The sequence below is a fragment of the Magallana gigas genome, chromosome 6 (genome assembly GCF_963853765.1).
Source record: "Magallana gigas chromosome 6, xbMagGiga1.1, whole genome shotgun sequence".
NCBI classification, from domain to species: Eukaryota; Metazoa; Mollusca; class Bivalvia; order Ostreida; family Ostreidae; genus Magallana; species Magallana gigas.
In genome coordinates, this window is record NC_088858.1 from 4,892,717 (window position 1) to 4,912,412 (window position 19,696).

At 35.9% G+C, this 19,696-nt stretch overlaps 1 protein-coding gene and 1 long non-coding RNA gene across 10 annotated transcripts in view; one reads left to right on the forward strand and one right to left on the reverse strand.

Annotated features, from left to right (window-relative positions):
• LOC105337857 (ral GTPase-activating protein subunit alpha-1) overlaps positions 1-19,696 on the reverse strand; it is a 41,857-nt gene that overhangs the window by 3,891 nt on the left and 18,270 nt on the right. For 7 of the 9 annotated variants that reach the window (XM_034469396.2, XM_034469395.2, XM_034469391.2 and 4 more), the window contains 27 exons: positions 14,729-14,851; positions 12,197-12,358; positions 11,774-11,958; positions 10,767-10,865; positions 9,800-9,955; positions 9,309-9,440; positions 9,037-9,162; positions 8,890-8,948; positions 8,638-8,746; positions 8,338-8,517; positions 8,137-8,247; positions 7,679-7,861; positions 7,443-7,592; positions 6,901-6,954; positions 6,661-6,811; positions 6,204-6,358; positions 5,898-6,079; positions 5,547-5,564; positions 5,054-5,089; positions 4,090-4,197; positions 3,730-3,801; positions 2,943-3,066; positions 2,691-2,846; positions 2,381-2,539; positions 2,039-2,166; positions 1,540-1,655; positions 1,305-1,415 (listed from right to left, as the gene is read on the reverse strand). In XM_034469396.2, the coding sequence (XP_034325287.2) occupies positions 1,305-1,415; positions 1,540-1,655; positions 2,039-2,166; positions 2,381-2,539; positions 2,691-2,846; positions 2,943-3,066; positions 3,730-3,801; positions 4,090-4,197; positions 5,054-5,089; positions 5,547-5,564; positions 5,898-6,079; positions 6,204-6,358; positions 6,661-6,811; positions 6,901-6,954; positions 7,443-7,592; positions 7,679-7,861; positions 8,137-8,247; positions 8,338-8,517; positions 8,638-8,746; positions 8,890-8,948; positions 9,037-9,162; positions 9,309-9,440; positions 9,800-9,955; positions 10,767-10,865; positions 11,774-11,958; positions 12,197-12,358; positions 14,729-14,851 (3,345 nt within the window). The remainder of the gene's footprint in view (positions 1-1,304; positions 1,416-1,539; positions 1,656-2,038; positions 2,167-2,380; positions 2,540-2,690; positions 2,847-2,942; positions 3,067-3,729; positions 3,802-4,089; positions 4,198-5,053; positions 5,090-5,546; positions 5,565-5,897; positions 6,080-6,203; positions 6,359-6,660; positions 6,812-6,900; positions 6,955-7,442; positions 7,593-7,678; positions 7,862-8,136; positions 8,248-8,337; positions 8,518-8,637; positions 8,747-8,889; positions 8,949-9,036; positions 9,163-9,308; positions 9,441-9,799; positions 9,956-10,766; positions 10,866-11,773; positions 11,959-12,196; positions 12,359-14,728; positions 14,852-19,696) is intronic. The other 2 variants (XM_011442771.4, XM_011442772.4) reach the window with 2 other exon arrangements.
• On the forward strand, positions 3,787-4,357 carry LOC136276596 (uncharacterized). Its single transcript, XR_010715115.1, has 2 exons — positions 3,787-3,841; positions 4,049-4,357. It is a non-coding gene; the product is annotated as an uncharacterized lncRNA (long non-coding RNA).

The window sequence follows — 19,696 nt, forward strand, 5'->3', positions numbered from 1 at the left end:
ATCAATCTAACAAATTACGACAGAAAGCAAGAACTGAGACAAGCTACGTTTGAGCTAGACACACACACACACAACAGTTAGTACAGGGAGCTAGTCCCAACTTGTTTTCAGCCACAACATCTCATGCGAGCATCATGCTTCATACTTACCGGTACCACCAGAAACCAATACCTCTCTCACTAAAGGGCTCCCATTTGTCATTGAGCATCCAATCAAATCCCAGGAAAGTATACAGAATAAATCCCACCAAAAGCAAACATCCAATCAGATCGAAAGCACATCAAGGCATATCCATTCCAAAATTATTTTTGAATTAATTAACAGTGTTCATATTTACAATTAACTTTTCCAAAAAATTTCAAAACATCTACCGGAATTGCGTAGGTAAATTTTCCTAAATTAAATTGTTTTAAAGCAATATGAGCTGCAATTTTCATGATAAATTTTTTTTAACAAAAATGTTATTTTCTACTAAAATGACATATCATGGTTTATAAATTTCTTTTCGCCAAATTTTTTGTGAAAAGGGCCGTTAAGGAGCATTAATTGGAGCGAAATTGAATTATTGTCGTCCTGTACAAAAATTGATTTGCTATATGTTCCTTAGAAGAAATATCTTTCCTCTGACAAAAATTAATGATTTTTTTCAACCTTATTTATCATAAAAGTTTAAGTCACATGCAGATTTAGCATACTAGCAGGTTTTTACAACAAAATAAAATTCTAAAAAATACTGCTCATATTGCTTTAAATGTCATTTTTTTTAAAGGATCACTGCTGTTTTCAATTGATAAAGATAATTTACATTGAACACTTGTGGAAAACATTTTTATCTTTTTATTTTTTTCAACTTTTCTCAATTTACAAATCTTCATTCAATTTTGTTAGTGTGCAATTTACAAACATAACAAAGAAACCAGTATTGAATGAATGCAAAACAATCTGGTCAAGCACATTTCATGCTTCTTCATTCAGTGTTGTTCCTGACAGTCTCAATGCACTGCACAAACAACTACCTGGGCAGAGATCTCATCTACTTGGAATAAGTCAAATGATACCTACACATTCATGGTGCACATTCAAACTTCAATGTTTGACATGAATATTTTAACCTTCACGAAGAGACTAAAGAACTCTAGCTTGTTAGTCTGAGTTTAATGAACATTAGTCTGTAACAATCCATGTTGCTGATCAACAGCCAGTGTATAGCAGTCTGTGTATGTGTGACAAAACAAAGGGGGCAACTCAGTAGAAAACCAGATTCTCCTTGCCCTTATGCCAGAGAGCAGACTGGGCTTTCCTACCTCTGCTTTGTCGAGGCATGGCAGGGGACACCTGATCAACAGCGCTGCTCTGTGATTGGTCAACCGACGTCATACTGGCCGTAAAACTAAGGTCCTGTGACTGGTCCATAACTGTAAACAAAGAGTTTAAAAGACTCTGATGTAAATGTATTTAACGTTTGGTAAAAGTGATAATTCAAATCAAATTTTATTGCTGCAGTCAATTAAAAAATTAATTCAGCTAAATAAAACATACTTGTTGCGTTTTGAGGAAGAACAGGAGCAAATACATTGGCAGCAAAATCTTCAAACATGGTGAAGTCCACATGTTGCTGTATTACTGTCTCAAAGTTTTTGGCTCGTTCCTCATAACTTGCAAGGTTCAGTGAACAATAATGTACATGTGTCATATCATATCAACACCTCTTATTCATATCAGAAACAAACACTTTATACTGTTCCTATTAACACCTCAGCACAGAGACAAACTTCAACATTCAAAGATATTGAGCACGATAGATTCCTTATTTTAAGCCAGTAATTAATTCTGTGATTCTGCTGAAATCACAAGAATTAAAATTGCAAACACCAAACTATTGGAATAATTTTGTATATTTTCATAACTGACAAAAAATTAATTGCAAATTTTTCAATACCTAGCATTTAATTAGGAATCTGCAGTACACTCATTCATGCATGATTATCAATTTAAATGATGATAAATATGTAGAAGTACAGGTTGTTGATAAGGATACAATGAGTGATAGAATGGGAGCAGGGAGCGCTTGACACGACTAGCATTGATTGCAGTAGCTCTGACTAGACCAGGCAGCACCTTCCTGTCCAATATTGCACCGTCAAACAGAGGCCCGAAATAAGGCACCTACAAACACACACACAGTCAAACAAAATGATTGAATGGTAGATTTATAAGCACTTTATTTGAAGCTATAATAAGTGTAGAATTTATATACAATTCACAAGTTAAAAAAGCATTCATATTTTACAAAAAATCAAACATATTCCATTACAAAATTTAAACAAACGGGGATAATTATTGTAATCAAAAGTGTGGAAAGATGTGAAAGCAGTGATACCTCTGCCTTTTTATTAATCTCGATTCTGTAGAGCCCTGAGGGTAGAGGATAGATGATGATGAGGACGTCCCCAAACTCTGTGGGGATGATTCCTCGCCGATAATCCCGAGTGTGTTCTGACCATATGATATGGATTTCATCATTGCCTAAGTGTCTCATCTACAAAAATCAAAACAATCAATTATACCTGTACATGTACCGGTATATTCATGTGTAAGAACATCTTACTTCCACAGCTCTGTGTATTTTGATATCTTATTAATGAGATTTTGAGAAAGTTCCTAACACAGGTCAACAGATTGATCAGTACCTTTATATGCATTGCATCATCAGTGCCTGAAGGCATTCTGGTGGAGACGTGAAATATACACTCGGTCAGTGAGGTGGCGTAGTACGGAGCTGTGTTCCCTGTTGTTCGGTTTTGCTGGAGTCCTCCTAAAAAGCCCTGGTGAGTCTCCAAGTCCACCTTCAGAATAGATCATTCATAAATGCCAACATAAATTTGGTAAACTTTGATAAAATTGGAAGTTTCTACCAGCTAGGAGGATAAAAAAAGGGTTACCTCCCATCCCAGACCTGCCACAAAGTCCTCGAACGCCTTGCTAGCACCACAGTTTGAGAGGATGGAGTTCTTGTCCTCCTGACCCTCCGCTACATATATCACAGCAATCTTGTGTGTTTCCCGACTGTAAAATTAAAAACCATATAAATACTACATAAATAACAACAAACTGGTGTGTCATGCCATGTCTACTGATTTATCATTCAAATTTTCCATGTGTTTACCTGAAAATAATTTACCGTATTTTCCCGACGACTCGTCGATGCGGACGCTTTATACTTACGCATCGTATTTTCAAATATCGGTACATGTATAAATTCGCTTGCATTGTATACAATTCCCCTAATCGCGTGGTATGCAAGTTGTATGAGTGTCAACTAAACTTACTTTTTCAGAAACATTTCCATGTATCAAAATGATTATCTACTCTGACCATCGCAAGTGTATTCGCCATTACGTAACCAGCCACCTGTTGACTTGGCGCGTGGTCAATGTTTGTTTAACAATTTCCGGTGTCAGAAGCATACACCTGTTTCGTATCGAACGACAATGGGGGATCTTAAATGCAGGAAGATTTCGATTATTATGTTTATGACTTATCGTCGGGAAAATACGGTACAAATAATTACTGCGATAAACTTCAAAAATAGCATGATGTGTAATGAAATTTATTGTGGTGCTAAATATCATACTTTGGTGCATAAAAGTTTACAGTAGCTCTTGTACACAGTAAATTGGCTCATGGAGATTTATGTGTTACATCGTTTTCTTTTTGGAATATACATACCATTTCTGATTGTCCAGATTTTTCAGTTCTCTCAAAAGCTTATCACTTTTCCTCAACAGATCAAAATGGCACCTATAAACAGATACAACTTGATTCACAATTTCACATAGCAGTGAGTACTTTTTAAAATATTAATTAATACCTGTATGATGAAAAAATATCATTTGATATCAGTTTATTATCACAAGAATATAAAGTAAATCATAAAAAATTAAGTTGATGGAAACATCACAACAGGAAAATGAAAATTTAGTCTACTGTAAGTTTAATGTACATAGTAATCAGTACACAATATAAAGTTATTAAAATTTAAATGCAGATATCATATGATACAAGGATTGTGAGAAGTTAGATCCACACCTTTGTTCCCAGGCCAGCAGCCCCAGCTGGTCAAGCATCATCCTACACATCTGGAACGGGGGCGTGGTCTCCTCCCCCTCACAGGGCACCTGTGGCTTGGCCAGCATTCTGTAAGGGACAACGACTCTTAAGTGCAAACATATTGTACAGGCCATTTTGTATCTATCTAGATACAAATCTATCAGGAATTTAATTTTTTTTTAAATGAAGCAAACTTCCTTGATTTACCACTTTAGAGGACCTTCATACTAATATGCAATGCACTATATGTTTTGTTTTGTCTATGGCAAGCTACATCTAGAAACTACTGAAAGTCTAGATGTTTATTCAACACGTTTGTAAATGATTATAACACAGCACACGTACTAGATCCATAGCTATTTGTAGCAGGCTCTGCCGGAGATTGTCAAATACTCAATCATCAAGTTACAAATCATGCTGGCAACAAGATATATACAAGATCAGCGACTTCCTTTCTCTGGATCTGTTTGTAATTACAGTCCAATTTATCGGTAAGTTTATATTAGAATGAATTCTGATGACCTCATTAAGAGATCTGATCCCATCACCACCACCCTGACACCCCGATCTCCTGACTACATGTGATGGCGGAGGTAGACGATTGTCAAACTAGTTAGGGACTGATCATCAGGTTAATAATTCAACATAATGCAGCAAAATACAATTAGCAAAGTTCACGCAATCTTATCAAGAAAAAAAAATAATCTAGTTTTAATTGACAAAACTTGGTTTTAAATTTGAAAGAGATGAACTCTAATGTAATCTTTTGATAAACAGTGAAAAAAGTTAGTGCAGTGAATTATCAGATGATAATATTTGTTCACCCCAAAATAGTTGGTCTTTTTAATCAATTAATGTACTTCTATGTAAAAAAAAAAAACAAAAACAAAAAAAATCAATCACTCAGAACAACTCTTTACACACAACATCACACAATTTTTACCCATTATCTTCACATTCTGGGATTTCAAAACTCACACTTCATGTAGAGAAAAAAATAAAGAAAGTGATATACAATACAAACTGTAGAAAAACTTTGTGAAAAGGCTATAGTACTGTATTTAACACTCCATAAATGAGTTAGGCAAAATGGTGAAAAATGAATCTTGATTAAATCATGAGAATGAAAAATAAACCAGTAGGTTGATGAATATTAAGTAAGTTAGATATGGTGAGAAAACTTGAAATTTGGATAACATTATGAGTTTTAGAATATATTTGTTGAGCAAAACCCCCCAAAACTGGTATGTGATTGAATGATAAAGGTAAATAATAAATGCGATTAGGGGTCCAATTTGATTGAGCTGATGATGAGATGCTAACGAGATGCTGGCGAGATGATGGCGAGATGAGCTCTGTGGCGACTGATACAGAAGACAGTGTACAAGACTACAGACCTCTGGTCCTACAGAGTATAATACACAACACACACTTACTTCTGGAATCCCAAACTTCTGTCAGTCCAAGGCAAAAAGGAAAAAATAGGTCAGTCATGCAAAACAACTGAATAATTCTGTCTAGTTCTAATCATTCTGTCTATGGTAGGCTTTACAATTAGGCTAGTAAAAACTGTGACACTGACATGCTTCATATCAAATTATCAATGTAACATACATGTAAAACAAGGCCCTTGTCAAAAATTTCACATCAATTTAAGCTCAGATATGCTATATTAAAAGCATTCTGCTAAATAAATCTGAATTGTTGGAATTAAAGGATTATCATAAAAGCTTTCTCTAAGAGAACAATAGCTGTTAAATGGAGACGTGAGAGTGCTATGTACTGACCCTTGATCCATCTTGTGCTTGCTGTAGTACTGAAGCTCATTGACCTTCTGGTGTATCACCATCCCCTTGATGGCCTCCTCACTCTCTGTGCTGAACCCCTCAGGGGTCCCCGCCTCCAGGTTCAGGGGCTCCCCAGGGATCAAATGACACTCCGGGCTAGTGTGGCCAATATACCGCAACATCTACATGGTACATAAAAATAAAATATGTAATACATGACAATTTGATCTTACTACATTATCGACGATTGCATCCACACTAATTCAGTGTGTGTCTGTAGTGTGATATCTATAGCCATTAACTCACATCATTGAGGTTGTCCTGGTGAGGCAGTGATAAGTTATACAGAGGCATCATAGAACTGGGCCTCTCTGTATCCGTTAATGGAGCATCGTGTTCATCGTGAGACAAGAGTGGTTCCAGTTCACTGCCACTGGACAGGTCCAGTAAAGCTTTGGCATCTACAACAAAAACATACACGTAGCCTTCAACTTGGCATATTATCTTTAATCTTGATAAGTGATTTACTAACTAGAGACCTTTGAGTACATTTATCTTTAATGTAACAAAACATAAAGTCTCTACCTTGTAAAGGCCTTGGTTATCATATATGAAATCTCTCTTTTCATTTCATTGTTTAAACTTGGAAGAAAATTTGAAGACAGAAATACAGAACAAATCAATATGCTTCTAATTACTCTTTTTGGGGGGTTAGTAGTCACTGCTTAAACAAAAAAGGCTGGAATCTACAGTGGGGTCTTACTTTTGACGGAGGATCCCTCCTGACACCAGGGTGGTGCATACAACATGGAGGACTCCCAGGCGTACTTCCCAGTCAGGTCCCTCAGTAAGACCCTGCACACAGTGCGGGCCGTAGTCAGGCCGGCAGTCACGCCCCCGCCAGGTAAATCCACCTGTACAGGTAAATATCAGGTGTAATCAACAAACCCAAACTACAGAATGCTCAGATTCCGACTATAATGGTCAGACACAATGTACTTACCAATGCTGGAAGTTCAATGAAGGAAACTAAAGTTCTCTTATTCTGCACAAAGAACTATAAAAAAAAAATCAGCATCTGTAAATTCTGAACTTTAAGGATCAGCTATAAATGCAATATTCAATATTGTTATACTTTCATGTTAAATACTGAAATCTGATTGGTTAAGACGCAGTTAATAATATTTACTATTACCCTCAGCGTTAGCAACGCACTTGGCAACGGGAAACATTAAAAAATGTTACATGCGCGAAAATTATGCGCGTACGGTTCGCTGTAGAATTCACGTTATTCCTATATAAAAGCAGTAAAATTTTCTTAAAATTTTTAAAAAAGACATTCAGTATAACAAAATAAATAGTGCCTGTTTGGGAGGATAACAGTTGAAATTGACACCCCTCGAAAACCATTGTCAACCTCCGCTTCGCGTCGGTTGACAATGGTTTTCTCGGGGTGTCAATTTCAACTGTTACCCTCCCAAACAGGCACTATTTATATACTGTAACCAGCATATAATTTTGCTTGTCATTGTACATATTCTCAACCTGGATGTTGGAGGAGTAGAAGATTTCCTGTTTGAGGTCATTGACCTCCAGCTCCTCCATGTCGTGGTGCTCCTGTATGGAGGAGGACAGGCGCGACGCCCCCGACCCCATCGGGAAGTGACACATGTGGTTCACCATGTGGTTGATCAACTGAAAGGTAGACAAAAGAGCCTTCATACACAGTAAACACAGAATATACCATAAACACAAAGACACACCCCTCTATCAACACTGACCAGTTTGGCAGCACACTGTATGGAGTCACTTTCTCCGGACTTCCTGTCCGACTTGTAGTCCCCCACTGGGCTGTGAAGCTCCCTCAAGTGGGCAAAGTCCAAGTCCTGGATCATCCCGGCCAGGAGCTGCCGGGCCTGGGACAATGACTCTGTGCTGTGTCCCTTCACAGCCACATCAAGCACCTGTAAACAGTCAGCAAAGCTAATGCTTGCTCAATTTTGATACAATGTATATGAATTATCTTTACACAATAAATGGTGTATGTTGATCATGGAAATCAGTTGTGTGGATAGCCTTGATATAGATGTCTCCTTCGAAATATTTTGTTGATCTTTTCTTAAAAATGATTGTTTTTTACCTTTCATCCATCACATAATGAATTTCTTATAGAACCTCATTTACATTCTGATGTCAAATACTGTAAACATGTGAATAATGTCATAATCAGAATTCTAACCTGAAACACCTTGAAAACACAACTTCTGTCTGTATCGGTGGTCTCCAGTAGGAGGGAAATAGGCATCTTCATACACCACTCCACAACACAGAACAACATGGCCACAATCAGCTGAAAGTCATAGTGACATTTATACCTATACTCTACTACGTACACACACACACAATCTAGTACAATTGTACAAGGACTCTGTCCCCCTACCTTCCTCTCCTCCTGGGAGACCTCTATTCCTGTGAGGGGGATCAACACAGACACGGTGGCCGTCACAACCTCTATAATATGCTTGGGGAGAGCTGCGTGGTAGTTCAACAACTGATCGGTATGATCACACAACATGGACAGGATCGCCGTGGCCGTCTTGGCAGCCACTTTGTGCTTGCACTATACAGAAATGATATCAAATGATTAGTCAGTAAAAAACAGAATACTATAATTTAATGTTACCAATGAATCTTAAAATAAAGTACCACATGTACTTCTGCTATGTACAGAGCTACCTACCCTTAGATTTCCCAATAATACAATCACAGCCTCGTGAAGCTTGGAGTGGAGTGTCTGATGACACAGCTCCTCATATAAATAGACACCAATACTGCTTAAAGCTATACACCTGAAACATTGAAAGAGCTCCATATCTATATTACGTGTATATTGTTAGTTATGCAGGATAAAAGAGTGAAACAAGGGATCTCCTTTCTATAACTCATCTTCATCTTCATCATCTTATTAGTATTTCATACATTATATCAGTACCTTGCCGTTTCAGCCGACTCTTTCTTTGCACTGTTCAACAACTGGCTTATTATGCATTCCTGTAAATAAACAACACAGAGTCATCATATTTGAGCCTTTGAACTACATGTACCACCTGGTGCCGCGGTCACTGGAGTAGGTACCTACCTTTAATGTGTTGCTGGACAGGGACTCCACAGACAACTGTCCCACATTGAGGACCTGTAGGTCCTGGTAGTGATTGGGGAAACACATCAGACTTCCTATCAGAGACAGGGCCTCGGACCGCGGAGTCTGTAAACAAAGCCGCAGGTGACACATCATCAAAGTCACAGGTGTAGCAGGTAATTACTAATATACTATAATCATAAAAAAAACTGACTCTAGTTGTAGGAGTACTTGTTTACTATACTACAATCATAAAAAGACTGAAAGGGTACCTGTCTGAGATCAGAGGAAGAGAGGACTATTTCCACAGCCTGAATGAAGTTTTTGAGCAGCAGTGTTGAGCTCTGCAGTGGCGTGGAGAAGAATCGAGGACCACAGTGTTTCACCAGGACATTAATTATCTCCTGTTAAATTAGCATAAAATAAACTGAGGGTTCATTGTAAATATATTCCTTGTTAGCAGCATGACAAAGGAAGTATTTATTTCAATCAGCTTAAAGTCCAAATATTTCATCATACTAACAAGGTTCCCATTCAAAATATCTGCAATTAATAACATTCTGTGGTTATTGAGATCATTAAGTCTGGCATTGTTACACTGAATTTGAAAGCATTTTAATGACTGAGAGTTTCTAACTCTCTGCACCTGAAGGTACCGTAATTAACCCACTACTTGAGCTTTGAGGAAATCTCTCTTGTCAGTTATATACTGAGGGTAAATCAAACTGACTGTGTTTTTACTTTTAAGCCTACAATGACTGACCTGGTCCCTGGTCCCTATCCCCGTGTGTAGACACATGTAGAACTGAGACAGTAGTTCCGTAGACAGAAGGATGTCGTGCCGCTTCACCACAGTCTGACACAGCAGCTGGTAGGCCAGTAGTTTACCTCTCTTATAGTCATCAGGCAAACTCAGACACTGAAAAACAGAACATGACAATATTGTATTCACATGTTATGTCTATACAGTGACTGTCTAATAAAAAAGTCTTCTGTGCAATAGATATTTCAATAGATATTACTGTGCAATCATCAATGTTGGTGGGGGGACCAATGCATATGGCTTTTGTTGGTAACCCTTGCATCCCCACAAACCTATACACAATCATTTGTTTAATATTTATTTAAATTATCCTTATTACACTACCAATGAAATTACATCCCCACAAACCAAGAAAATTTTGGCTACCAACTAGGGATGGGACGATCCACCGATGCACCGGTGCATCGCGGTATTTATTTTGACGATATTTGGATCGATACATTTACCATTAATACAACGATACCTTACCGAACTTTTTTATTTTTCAAAAATATCCGAGCTTCATATATTGGAAAACCTCGTAAAGTTGTCAAAACTGTTAAGAAGCTAAATCTGGAGTGTGGAAAACTTTTGGAGTACTTGTTTATGAAAAACTAGTGTACACGAGACTAAAGTAATTTGTAAATTGTGCAACGCTCATTATGAATATAACAAAAAAACTTTGGACATGCGGTAATACATCGGCAGGTTGAATAAATTTTAAACTTTTATTCATGTTTTCATTCAATTGCAATGTATCGTGATATGTATCGTATCGCATCTCATGTATCGTGATATGTACCGAATCGGCTCAGTACAGTATCGTCCCAGCCCTACTACCAACAAAAATTGACCCCTATGATAAAAAAAATTTCCATATTAGATGAGTAGGATGTTTAAAAAATGTCTACTGACAAACTCTGACTACCTCAAATTCCCACGGTGTGAAGATTGTGGTTGGGGGGATGAAGTCTGGGGGAGGGGGAGAGAATGTGTTGTCCTCAGTCACTCCCAGGTTGTTCCGAATCTGAAATCAAAACATGTCAAAATTAATCCATTCATTTCCTTAAATGTGTTCTTATTATCAGCAAGTGTAGGAAAGCATGAAATTCTGAGGCATAAACATAAACATATTAAATGCTTACAGCCTTACACACATCATTGTCAAATAAAATGTCTATTAAAAACACTTGTATTTATAATAAAATTGTATTTCAAAACAAAATTCCATTGAATAATTCTATGAAGCTAAATGTTTATAAATCCATTTAAACCTGGATGTATTTAAACATATTTGTCAAAGTTCTTCATATTAAGAAAAGTTATGTACACATGCATTAATTTTGATATAGGTATGGAGTCTTTGATATAGTTCTGTATTTGAAGTTTGTGAAAGAGTAAAACTTCATTATGATTAAGATGTACAAGTTTTATGAATAATGTGTACGTAAAGATGATCTAGATATTATAATATATTTAATAACAGCATGATACAGTTTGTTCAACTACCTTTCTGCCTTTTGAAAAATTCTCTTCTAAATGAGCAGTGGGTTCTGGCTATTTATATTAAAATTTCAGGTCATTAAAAAACGTTGAATCTTGATATCTTCATGTACTTTAATATACACCATAAACAATCAAAGTAGTGAAACTACTGAAAAAAGTTGATTTTTTGGGGTAGCAGTATTGTTTGGCCAATATTTAAATTGAATATCAGAAGCAATCTTCTTGTGTTTTCAAGGAACTATCTTATGTTGTGGATTCATCAATCTAACGAGTGAACAGGTCCACACCACTTGCAGTATGAGTGTTAACATAGAGGAGTGATAAAAAAAAAATCAGCTCCCAAAAAATAATTTAATTCTTGCATTGATTTCCTTGCCAGTATATTTACTTATATGCAAGCAGCTTGGATTTATGCACAGAGCAACCTACCTTGTGTAAAGTATCCAGAATTTTGCTCAGTTCTTCATACACCATGACGTGATTCTCTGGATCCGTAATCTGGTTCACATCTCCCAGAATCCCCAGCATCCTCTTCCACAGAACGACAGCGTTGTCTGGTAGCCAGCCCTGAACCGACCCTCCCGCTAACACACTCCTCATGTCATTGATACACTCTGTCAGAGAGTCAGAACTAATGCAATGGAAACTTTACAGACAGATGGCACTAACATCAGGAAATGAAGTGAAACTTATCTAGGAATTTCCCAGTACTTTACAACCTTTAAGAAACCTATATATAGAACCTGACAATTTTAAACATAACCTAAACCAAAATGAATTGATAATTGTGAAAAGCACAAGAAATCAAGTCATTTCATTCACATGCTCTACCTGAGGACTGCTTCCTCTCACCTTTGGTTTCAATACCACCATCTGTGGTGGTGGCTGCCATTTCTATGTGGAGGCTGTCCCTGTCGGGGGTGGGGCAGTCCTTCTGTTGGGGGTGCACAGTCAGCTCACTGATGGGGGAGGGGCTCCGAGAGTGGATAGAGGTGGGGGAGGGGGAGCGGGAATCTGTGGGGGTAGATAAACCTCACACATTATCCAGTCCATGTCATTCAAAACATAATTAGCTATATCTATTGCTAGATTGTTTGCTGGGATACCAGGATATTTAATGCCGTATTTATTTGGCAACAAAACCAGGTAACGTGTTGTTTAAATTTAGTGTTTCACTTTAAATCATTCATAGAATCCCAACAGTTTTTCACAGAGAAGGAAATACTTCATTGTATTGATACAGATAATCATCCTTGGAATTATGTCATTTTGAGTAAAGCTAGAGCACCTTGTACAGATAAAATCATATTTAAATGTTACAGATGGAAATGAATTCATAATTGTAATACATGTAGGGTGATTTAACCATGCATCGGACACATACCTTGGATCGGACAACTTTGTTTATAAATATACAAATAAATGTGCATGCACTCATGTGTTGTTTCGTATATTCCTGAATTAGAACAGATGAACTTTATCATTATTAAGAATTTGACAGTCACATTGTCAAAGAAATAGCAATATAGATATCGTAAAATGACATCAAATACGCCATTGTTGAAAATTTAGTTACGAAGATTTTACACTAAAGCATTATTTGAATGTTGTGCGTTTGATTGTGAATTAGTGAAAATGCACTCTCTGCCTAAAATAATTAGAAAGAAGTAAGTTTTGAAACAAAATTTGATTAAAATAAGTCCAAGAAATTTGAACAATTAATGTCAAGGTCATTATTGCACCATATGTTCATTTCACCATGGATCGGACAAAAGTTAACCATGCATCGGACAGTTTTCACTGCATGATTTTTTCTAATAATATGGATATTATGTGCCCATTCCTTGTGATATACTTTAAATGTGAAGTAAAATATAAATTTAAAAAATAATTGATACAAACATTTTCCTCAAACCACTTAAAAATCGAGTTTAACGGACAAACCCTTTTTAATCCAAAGTTCCTATAGGAGCTGGCACGATAAAGAACCCCTTATGATAAATATTCCTTTAAACAGAAGCACTAGTCTAAATTCCTATATGTAGATTTAAGGACTTACATTAAAAGAAATATGAATTGCAATTGAATAAATTAATATTTCCGAACCTTTGTATTTTTGCATTAAAACCAGAAAATGTTGTTATTTTTAATCTCCACTGTATGCTATAGCTGTCCGATGCTTGGTAAATATTGTCCGATCCATGGTGAAATAGTTCAACGCTTCATTAATTTGCTTTATTTTCTACATTTTTAACAATTTCACAATTTTTTCTTCAATAATTAAGCAAGGGGAAAACCTGCAACTTTTAAAACAAGTTTTATTTATATTTGGACGATATTTGATGCGTGAACAAAGGGAAAAATCCAAAGGTGTCCGATGCATGGTGAAATCACCCTATACAAATTTTTTTTACTAAATTGATTTCTTTATTTAAAAACCTTTTATGATGATAATTGTTATAGTCTGTCCCAAGATATTTATGCAGCACATTTGGACGCTTTTTAATAAAAACACACATAATTGAAATAGTTGAAAGGGATAATTTCCAAGATAATTTCATCGACACATTATCATCTTTCACTCGGAAAAATTCACAGAAACGAAAAAAGTTTCCTTACGGAGATTTATAATGGGGAATGTTTACATCTTTTCTCCATTCGGAATACATTCAGAATACATCGCGCAATTTTACAACGTTATCATCCGGGATTACTGCAATGCAAAATACCTGTAGGCATCGCATTTTTTAGCATTGTATTGAAACCTGATAAGCTAACAGGGATGTTTCGACTGAGAAATCTTGGAAATTTTTCATACTTTTGAATGAACATCGTTTGAATCCTGAGGTATTAATAAATATCATGCACTTAAGGTACCTCACTACACCTTGAAATAGTTTCTCAAATCAGCAGAAATTTACTTGATTATGATAGAAAGAATGATGGATAAGAATTATATATATATCAAAGAGGCGAGAAAATGTACAATTTTAGATAAAAAATGATATTTTCAAAAATGTCATTCAGTAAACATGAACAAAAGCCCCAGGTGGATTCGAACTCATTACCTGCGGTTCACAAGCCTGATACTTTAACCACTGAGCTATGACGATATACATCTGAATCGATTGATACAAACAGTTTAACAAAACATTTAAATCGCCATCTTGTGACGTAGTGTCTTAAAAAGTATAAGTCTCGGTGTAGTGAAGTACCTTAAGCAAAATGTAAATCCAAGATATCTTGAGACAGAGTATAGAAGTATTTTAGCAGAACTTATCCTAACTAAACTGAAAAAGTCACAATGACGCAATTTTACAGAAACCTATGCCAAGCACAATAGGGAGATCTCTGAAGTATAGTTAGGCCAGACACTGGACTCACCTGTACACCTGTAGGAGGTATCCTGCTCCGAGTGCTCGAAACTGATACTGTCTACATCCGGATCACTCTGGAGATCCCGCATGCTCAGCTTGGCCACCTCCAGATCCTCCGGGGCAGGGGAATCTAAAATCAATAATCAATAAACATAATCATGTGATAGAGAGTCCAGGTGTATAATGGTCATCCACTGAGAAACAAATGACAAGTTCCCTACAGCGTAATGAATACAGCCTTTTGAACACTTTTCTTTTCCACATTCTGCCTACAGAGGATATTTACTTACTAAGTTATAACTAATATACAGTGTGATACATACATGTTTTAAATACAGTGTGGCATAAAAGTGTCTCTGTTAAAACATAACTAGTCTAGGACATACAGAGGCAATACAAGGGACCTATACAAAATCTTGTAATGCTATATCAGTGGTTGATAAAGAAGCCCTATCTCTTTTCCATGGTTTTGTGCACATGAATTTCAGAAATAAATGAATGCATTCAAACTCCCCTTTTTCGGCATGTTATACATTTGAACAGAGTCCAAGTGTTAGCCGACTCTACTAGATCTCGAAGACCACCGAAGCATGAAACAGATTTTACTACTTATGTAAATATATGGCAATGTTATATAATCCTAGCATGTCACAAAAAGCCCTAACAGAAGAAGAATTCAAGGTCAAGGTCTAAGACTTGAATCTATTTCAGTGAAAATAAGCATGCAGCAGAGAAGAGTTTTTTCAGCATATAAACAAAGTCATTCAAAACATGAAGTAGCGAATCTCCAAGGTGTTTGGTTGAGACACTAATTTTTTTTGGCATTTTGATAAGATGATACATGTACAAGTTGGTTTTTTTAATTACCTACATACATCAATAATCAGTCAAGAAAAACAGGTTTAAATGTCAGACCTGTTTATTTAAGTTTCCAATTTAAGATATTTAAATAGAATTATCTTAATTAGCAAAACAATAAAAGTAATTTTTGAAAAAAATTTGGTAAGATATAATTTCTTTATTTATCCATAAAAAATGACACTGTAGAATTCATAAATATCTTTACTTATATCTACAACTGTTAAAATTATTCCCTTTATTGCTACCAACACTTGAATGAAATTCATTCAAATTATCTGCCAATAGATAATCAATCAGATGAATGACCCACATTTACAAAATGACCAACAACAGAGGTGACAGGCCGTGAGACAGCTGGACATGTCATTTGGCTGGTACTGTAGGACTTCCTCTACACTGTAGCCCCCTCACTGTACGGGAAAAGAGATTACATCCTGTGGGCTGCTATTAATTTCCCAATACACAAGTACACACAAAAAGACAATTCCAACACACTTCAAGTCCTTCACATTTACAAAAAGAAGAAACTTATCATCGATCTTGCTTGATTGAGCTCATTGAGGACTGACATCAGAAATAGATTGACACACAGTGTTGTGGTACACATCCTTCCGATCCCGACGTAACTGACCATCAGTCATGATTAGTTATAAATCAGTACCTATATATCATATTTATTACCTTACATCCTGTCTCATTACATAAGAATTTGAAATAAACATGGATAACATCTCTGTAGTGCTTCAGATAGGACGTCCTGTCATCTCAGTCCACACAAATAAATGTACACATGTACACACTCAATGTTAAAAAAAGGGGGGAGAAATCACTAAAAATTATTTGTAAAAGACTGATAAAAAAAGATCTTATCAAACTGAAAAAAAGTTCTTTATTTCTCAGGGAAAATCTGGCAATCAAAATGAAACAAGTCTTAGTTAACATACACATGTACTACCAAACAAATATAAAAAACCCTCATTCATCTGTCTCTATTTATAATCATAAACAACCACATAAAGAATTGCTCTAGAATCTACCTGTAGCAAGGGTTACCTTTGATAACCACCATCTAAATGATGAACTGTCAAACACTACACTGCCCCTCTTCTAATGGTCATTGACACTACCCAGAACCTCAGTATATATAACAGAGACAGATCTCTATGTGATATAGTAGCCCATCTTTGTACAGGATATGTCTGTCATAGATGACCCCCATAACACATCTACTATACTTGGGATGATTCTAGCAACACAGCGGTCTACAACAATTCACTTGTGGATAAAAGGTCACCAGTTCAAATCTTTGGAAAAAAAACATGGACCATAAGGAAATCAGTAAACCTTCACAATTCAGTACATAGAGACTGATACTATTCTCATACATGGTGGACCACAATACACAAAGGACACAGGAATAGGAAAGGCAACACATCAATAAACTAAACTATTTAAGACACAGCTTTCTTTAAGGGTCTGAACATGGAAGAAGTCAAAACTGGCTGACTGACTGAAAACATTCAGTCTATAAACAAGTGTCTCTACCAGAGTCTCAGAATAAGATAGCCTGTAAGGCCCTATGTTCCTCTAGAGACAAAGCAGAGTACCGCTAAGTATACTGTAAAGAATAACACTGCATGGAGGCGGTCACGTCACGGAGGGGAAAAAGAATTCTATATCTGTCTGTAGGTAATATGTTTTACAGTATGACCGTTGGGGCGAGCGCAGCATGTGATCAAATAATGAATTATGATAAATCAATAAAAATAAAAGTATCAACGTAAAGTAAATGAATTTGAATGCAAAATAAAATATAAACATGCCTATTTTTTCTAGTAAATTTTCATTATTCATAATTTATAAGATTGTTTATTTATTTAAATAGAATTTATCTCAGTTTTTACAATGTTGTTGAATAATAAAGATTTTAACATAATGTTTATTGCAGTTTATTTCCTCTTTTCTTGCAGCAGACATTTTTCTTAAACTTGCATATAAAAAATTGACTTTTCATAGAGTCCACAACCCCCCCCCCCCCCCCGTTTAAAAAAAATATAATTTACGTATAAAAAAAATTAGCTGATCATATAAGAAAAACGGTTTTAGACCCCCCCCCCCCCCCCCCCCCGGGAGGATGTAATAAATGTGAAAATAAAGATACCATTGAGCAATTAAAGAGCTAAATGCATACTACGCACTCACCATTCCTCACCCGGATTAGAATTTCCCTGATTTTGAGAATTTCTTTTCATATTTTGCTTGTAAATATTCTTTGAATGATGCTGCCGCGCCCCTTTTAAAAAACGTTCCTGGAAATAAATTACTGTAAATATATTGTGAGCATTCATCCAAATGAGAGCAACTTACAACTGTTTCCTATTTTAAAAAAAAAAAGATGTCCCCATTCGTTAGCTTTGCAAGATTTTGAGAAGATTTTGGTATTTATATTTCAGCAGATTTACAATAACTACTTAGAGTAATTTCCCCTTATTGTGACGTCAAAGTTCACGTCGGTCAAGTGTCGTCTGTCTTTTTGAAAAAAAACCTAAAAAAAAAAAAACTAAGTGAAATATACTGTTTTGTTTACTTAAAAAGCATGATATTCTTGAAATTACACAATTTATCTGTTTCTCAAAAGTTTTACTTTGATTCTCGCGAGAAGGAATCAAGTCTAGTGAGATCGTCCGACATTGATAAATTGCATTGTGGGTCGAAATTTACTGACGCCGAAAAATTCTGTGGGATCAATGTGCAAGAAATCCATTGTGACGTCACTTGAAGGAACGACAACTCTGCAAGTCTTATGTAATGGAATTATTTTATTTACAATGCATGATGTACATCCCCTATACAGCTTTCTTCTCCACCAACAAAATTTCAGGATTTTCATCACAGACAAATATCATTGGATTGACTCAACTGCTTTACTTGAATGTAATTATGATACCAAACAATTATGACGTTTTAATTGTTATGAAAAAGAATCAAATACACTGATTATTTTAGTACATGTAGATGTATATGTCATTGATTCAAACATTAAATTTTATCTGCAGTCACCTTCTACAGCTGGTTTATTTGTGTATTTCTAAGTAATGTAAGAGCAAAAGTCGTTGTGATGTGCTCGAAAACCTGTCACCAGGACAGGATGCTTGCATGAAGGATTATTTGATAAAAACAGTGAATTTCAAATGCCTTCGCCTAATTTTCCTTAACCATTAAACAACAAAGAATCTAAGAGATCAGAAGTCTGCCACCACTGGTCTAACACCGATGTTTTTGAGAGATGATTTACTGTTTTTTACTGAATAATAACTGGTAAACACACAGACTTCTGTCTCACTGGGGATAAAAAAAATTCATCTATGGCAGGATCATCAGGATCATGCAAAATAAAATACATGTATGTACCTGTCCATGCCCCCCCCCCCCCCCAAAAAAACCCACCTGTTTTTCTACTTTCATAAAAAAATTCTTTCCTTTTTTTCTGCAGCTTTAGGTAGTTCAAGTGCAGATTTATGCAAGTCAACAAACAAATACCAGAGGTTCTAACAAAACTGTGATGGTTAGAGATGAGTGATGTAGAGAACCAAAGGGAGACAACTGGCAGAAAACCATGGACCCTGAGGACACTAGTAGGTATTAGCCCTGGTTACATTGTGATTGATACCATTCTCATAAACGGCAGAAATGCACAACACAAAGGAAGGACGCACACAGTTTAAGGCCTCATAATAAGCGATTCTTAATTACACGAAAATCAAGTTCACTATCAACAGAATCAAACACTATATACATGTATGCCTGTGAAGTAGAACACAATCACATTTTGTTTTGATAAATATAACTGTTGTAATCTCATGACAAACAACAAAACAATTGCAAGTTCTTGTATATTTCTGACCAACTTTAACATTTATCATTCAACAAGAGATATGATTCAGAAGATGATTACATCCTCTGTTAGTGTTGTAAATGTACAAAATATTAATGCCGCGGTAATCTGTTCATAAATATAAAGATATATATGCATAATATATTTAATGCATGTATATATAGGTTTGCAGCTACAGGGAGATAACTCATTTTTTTTTTTATTGCGACCTAACCTTGG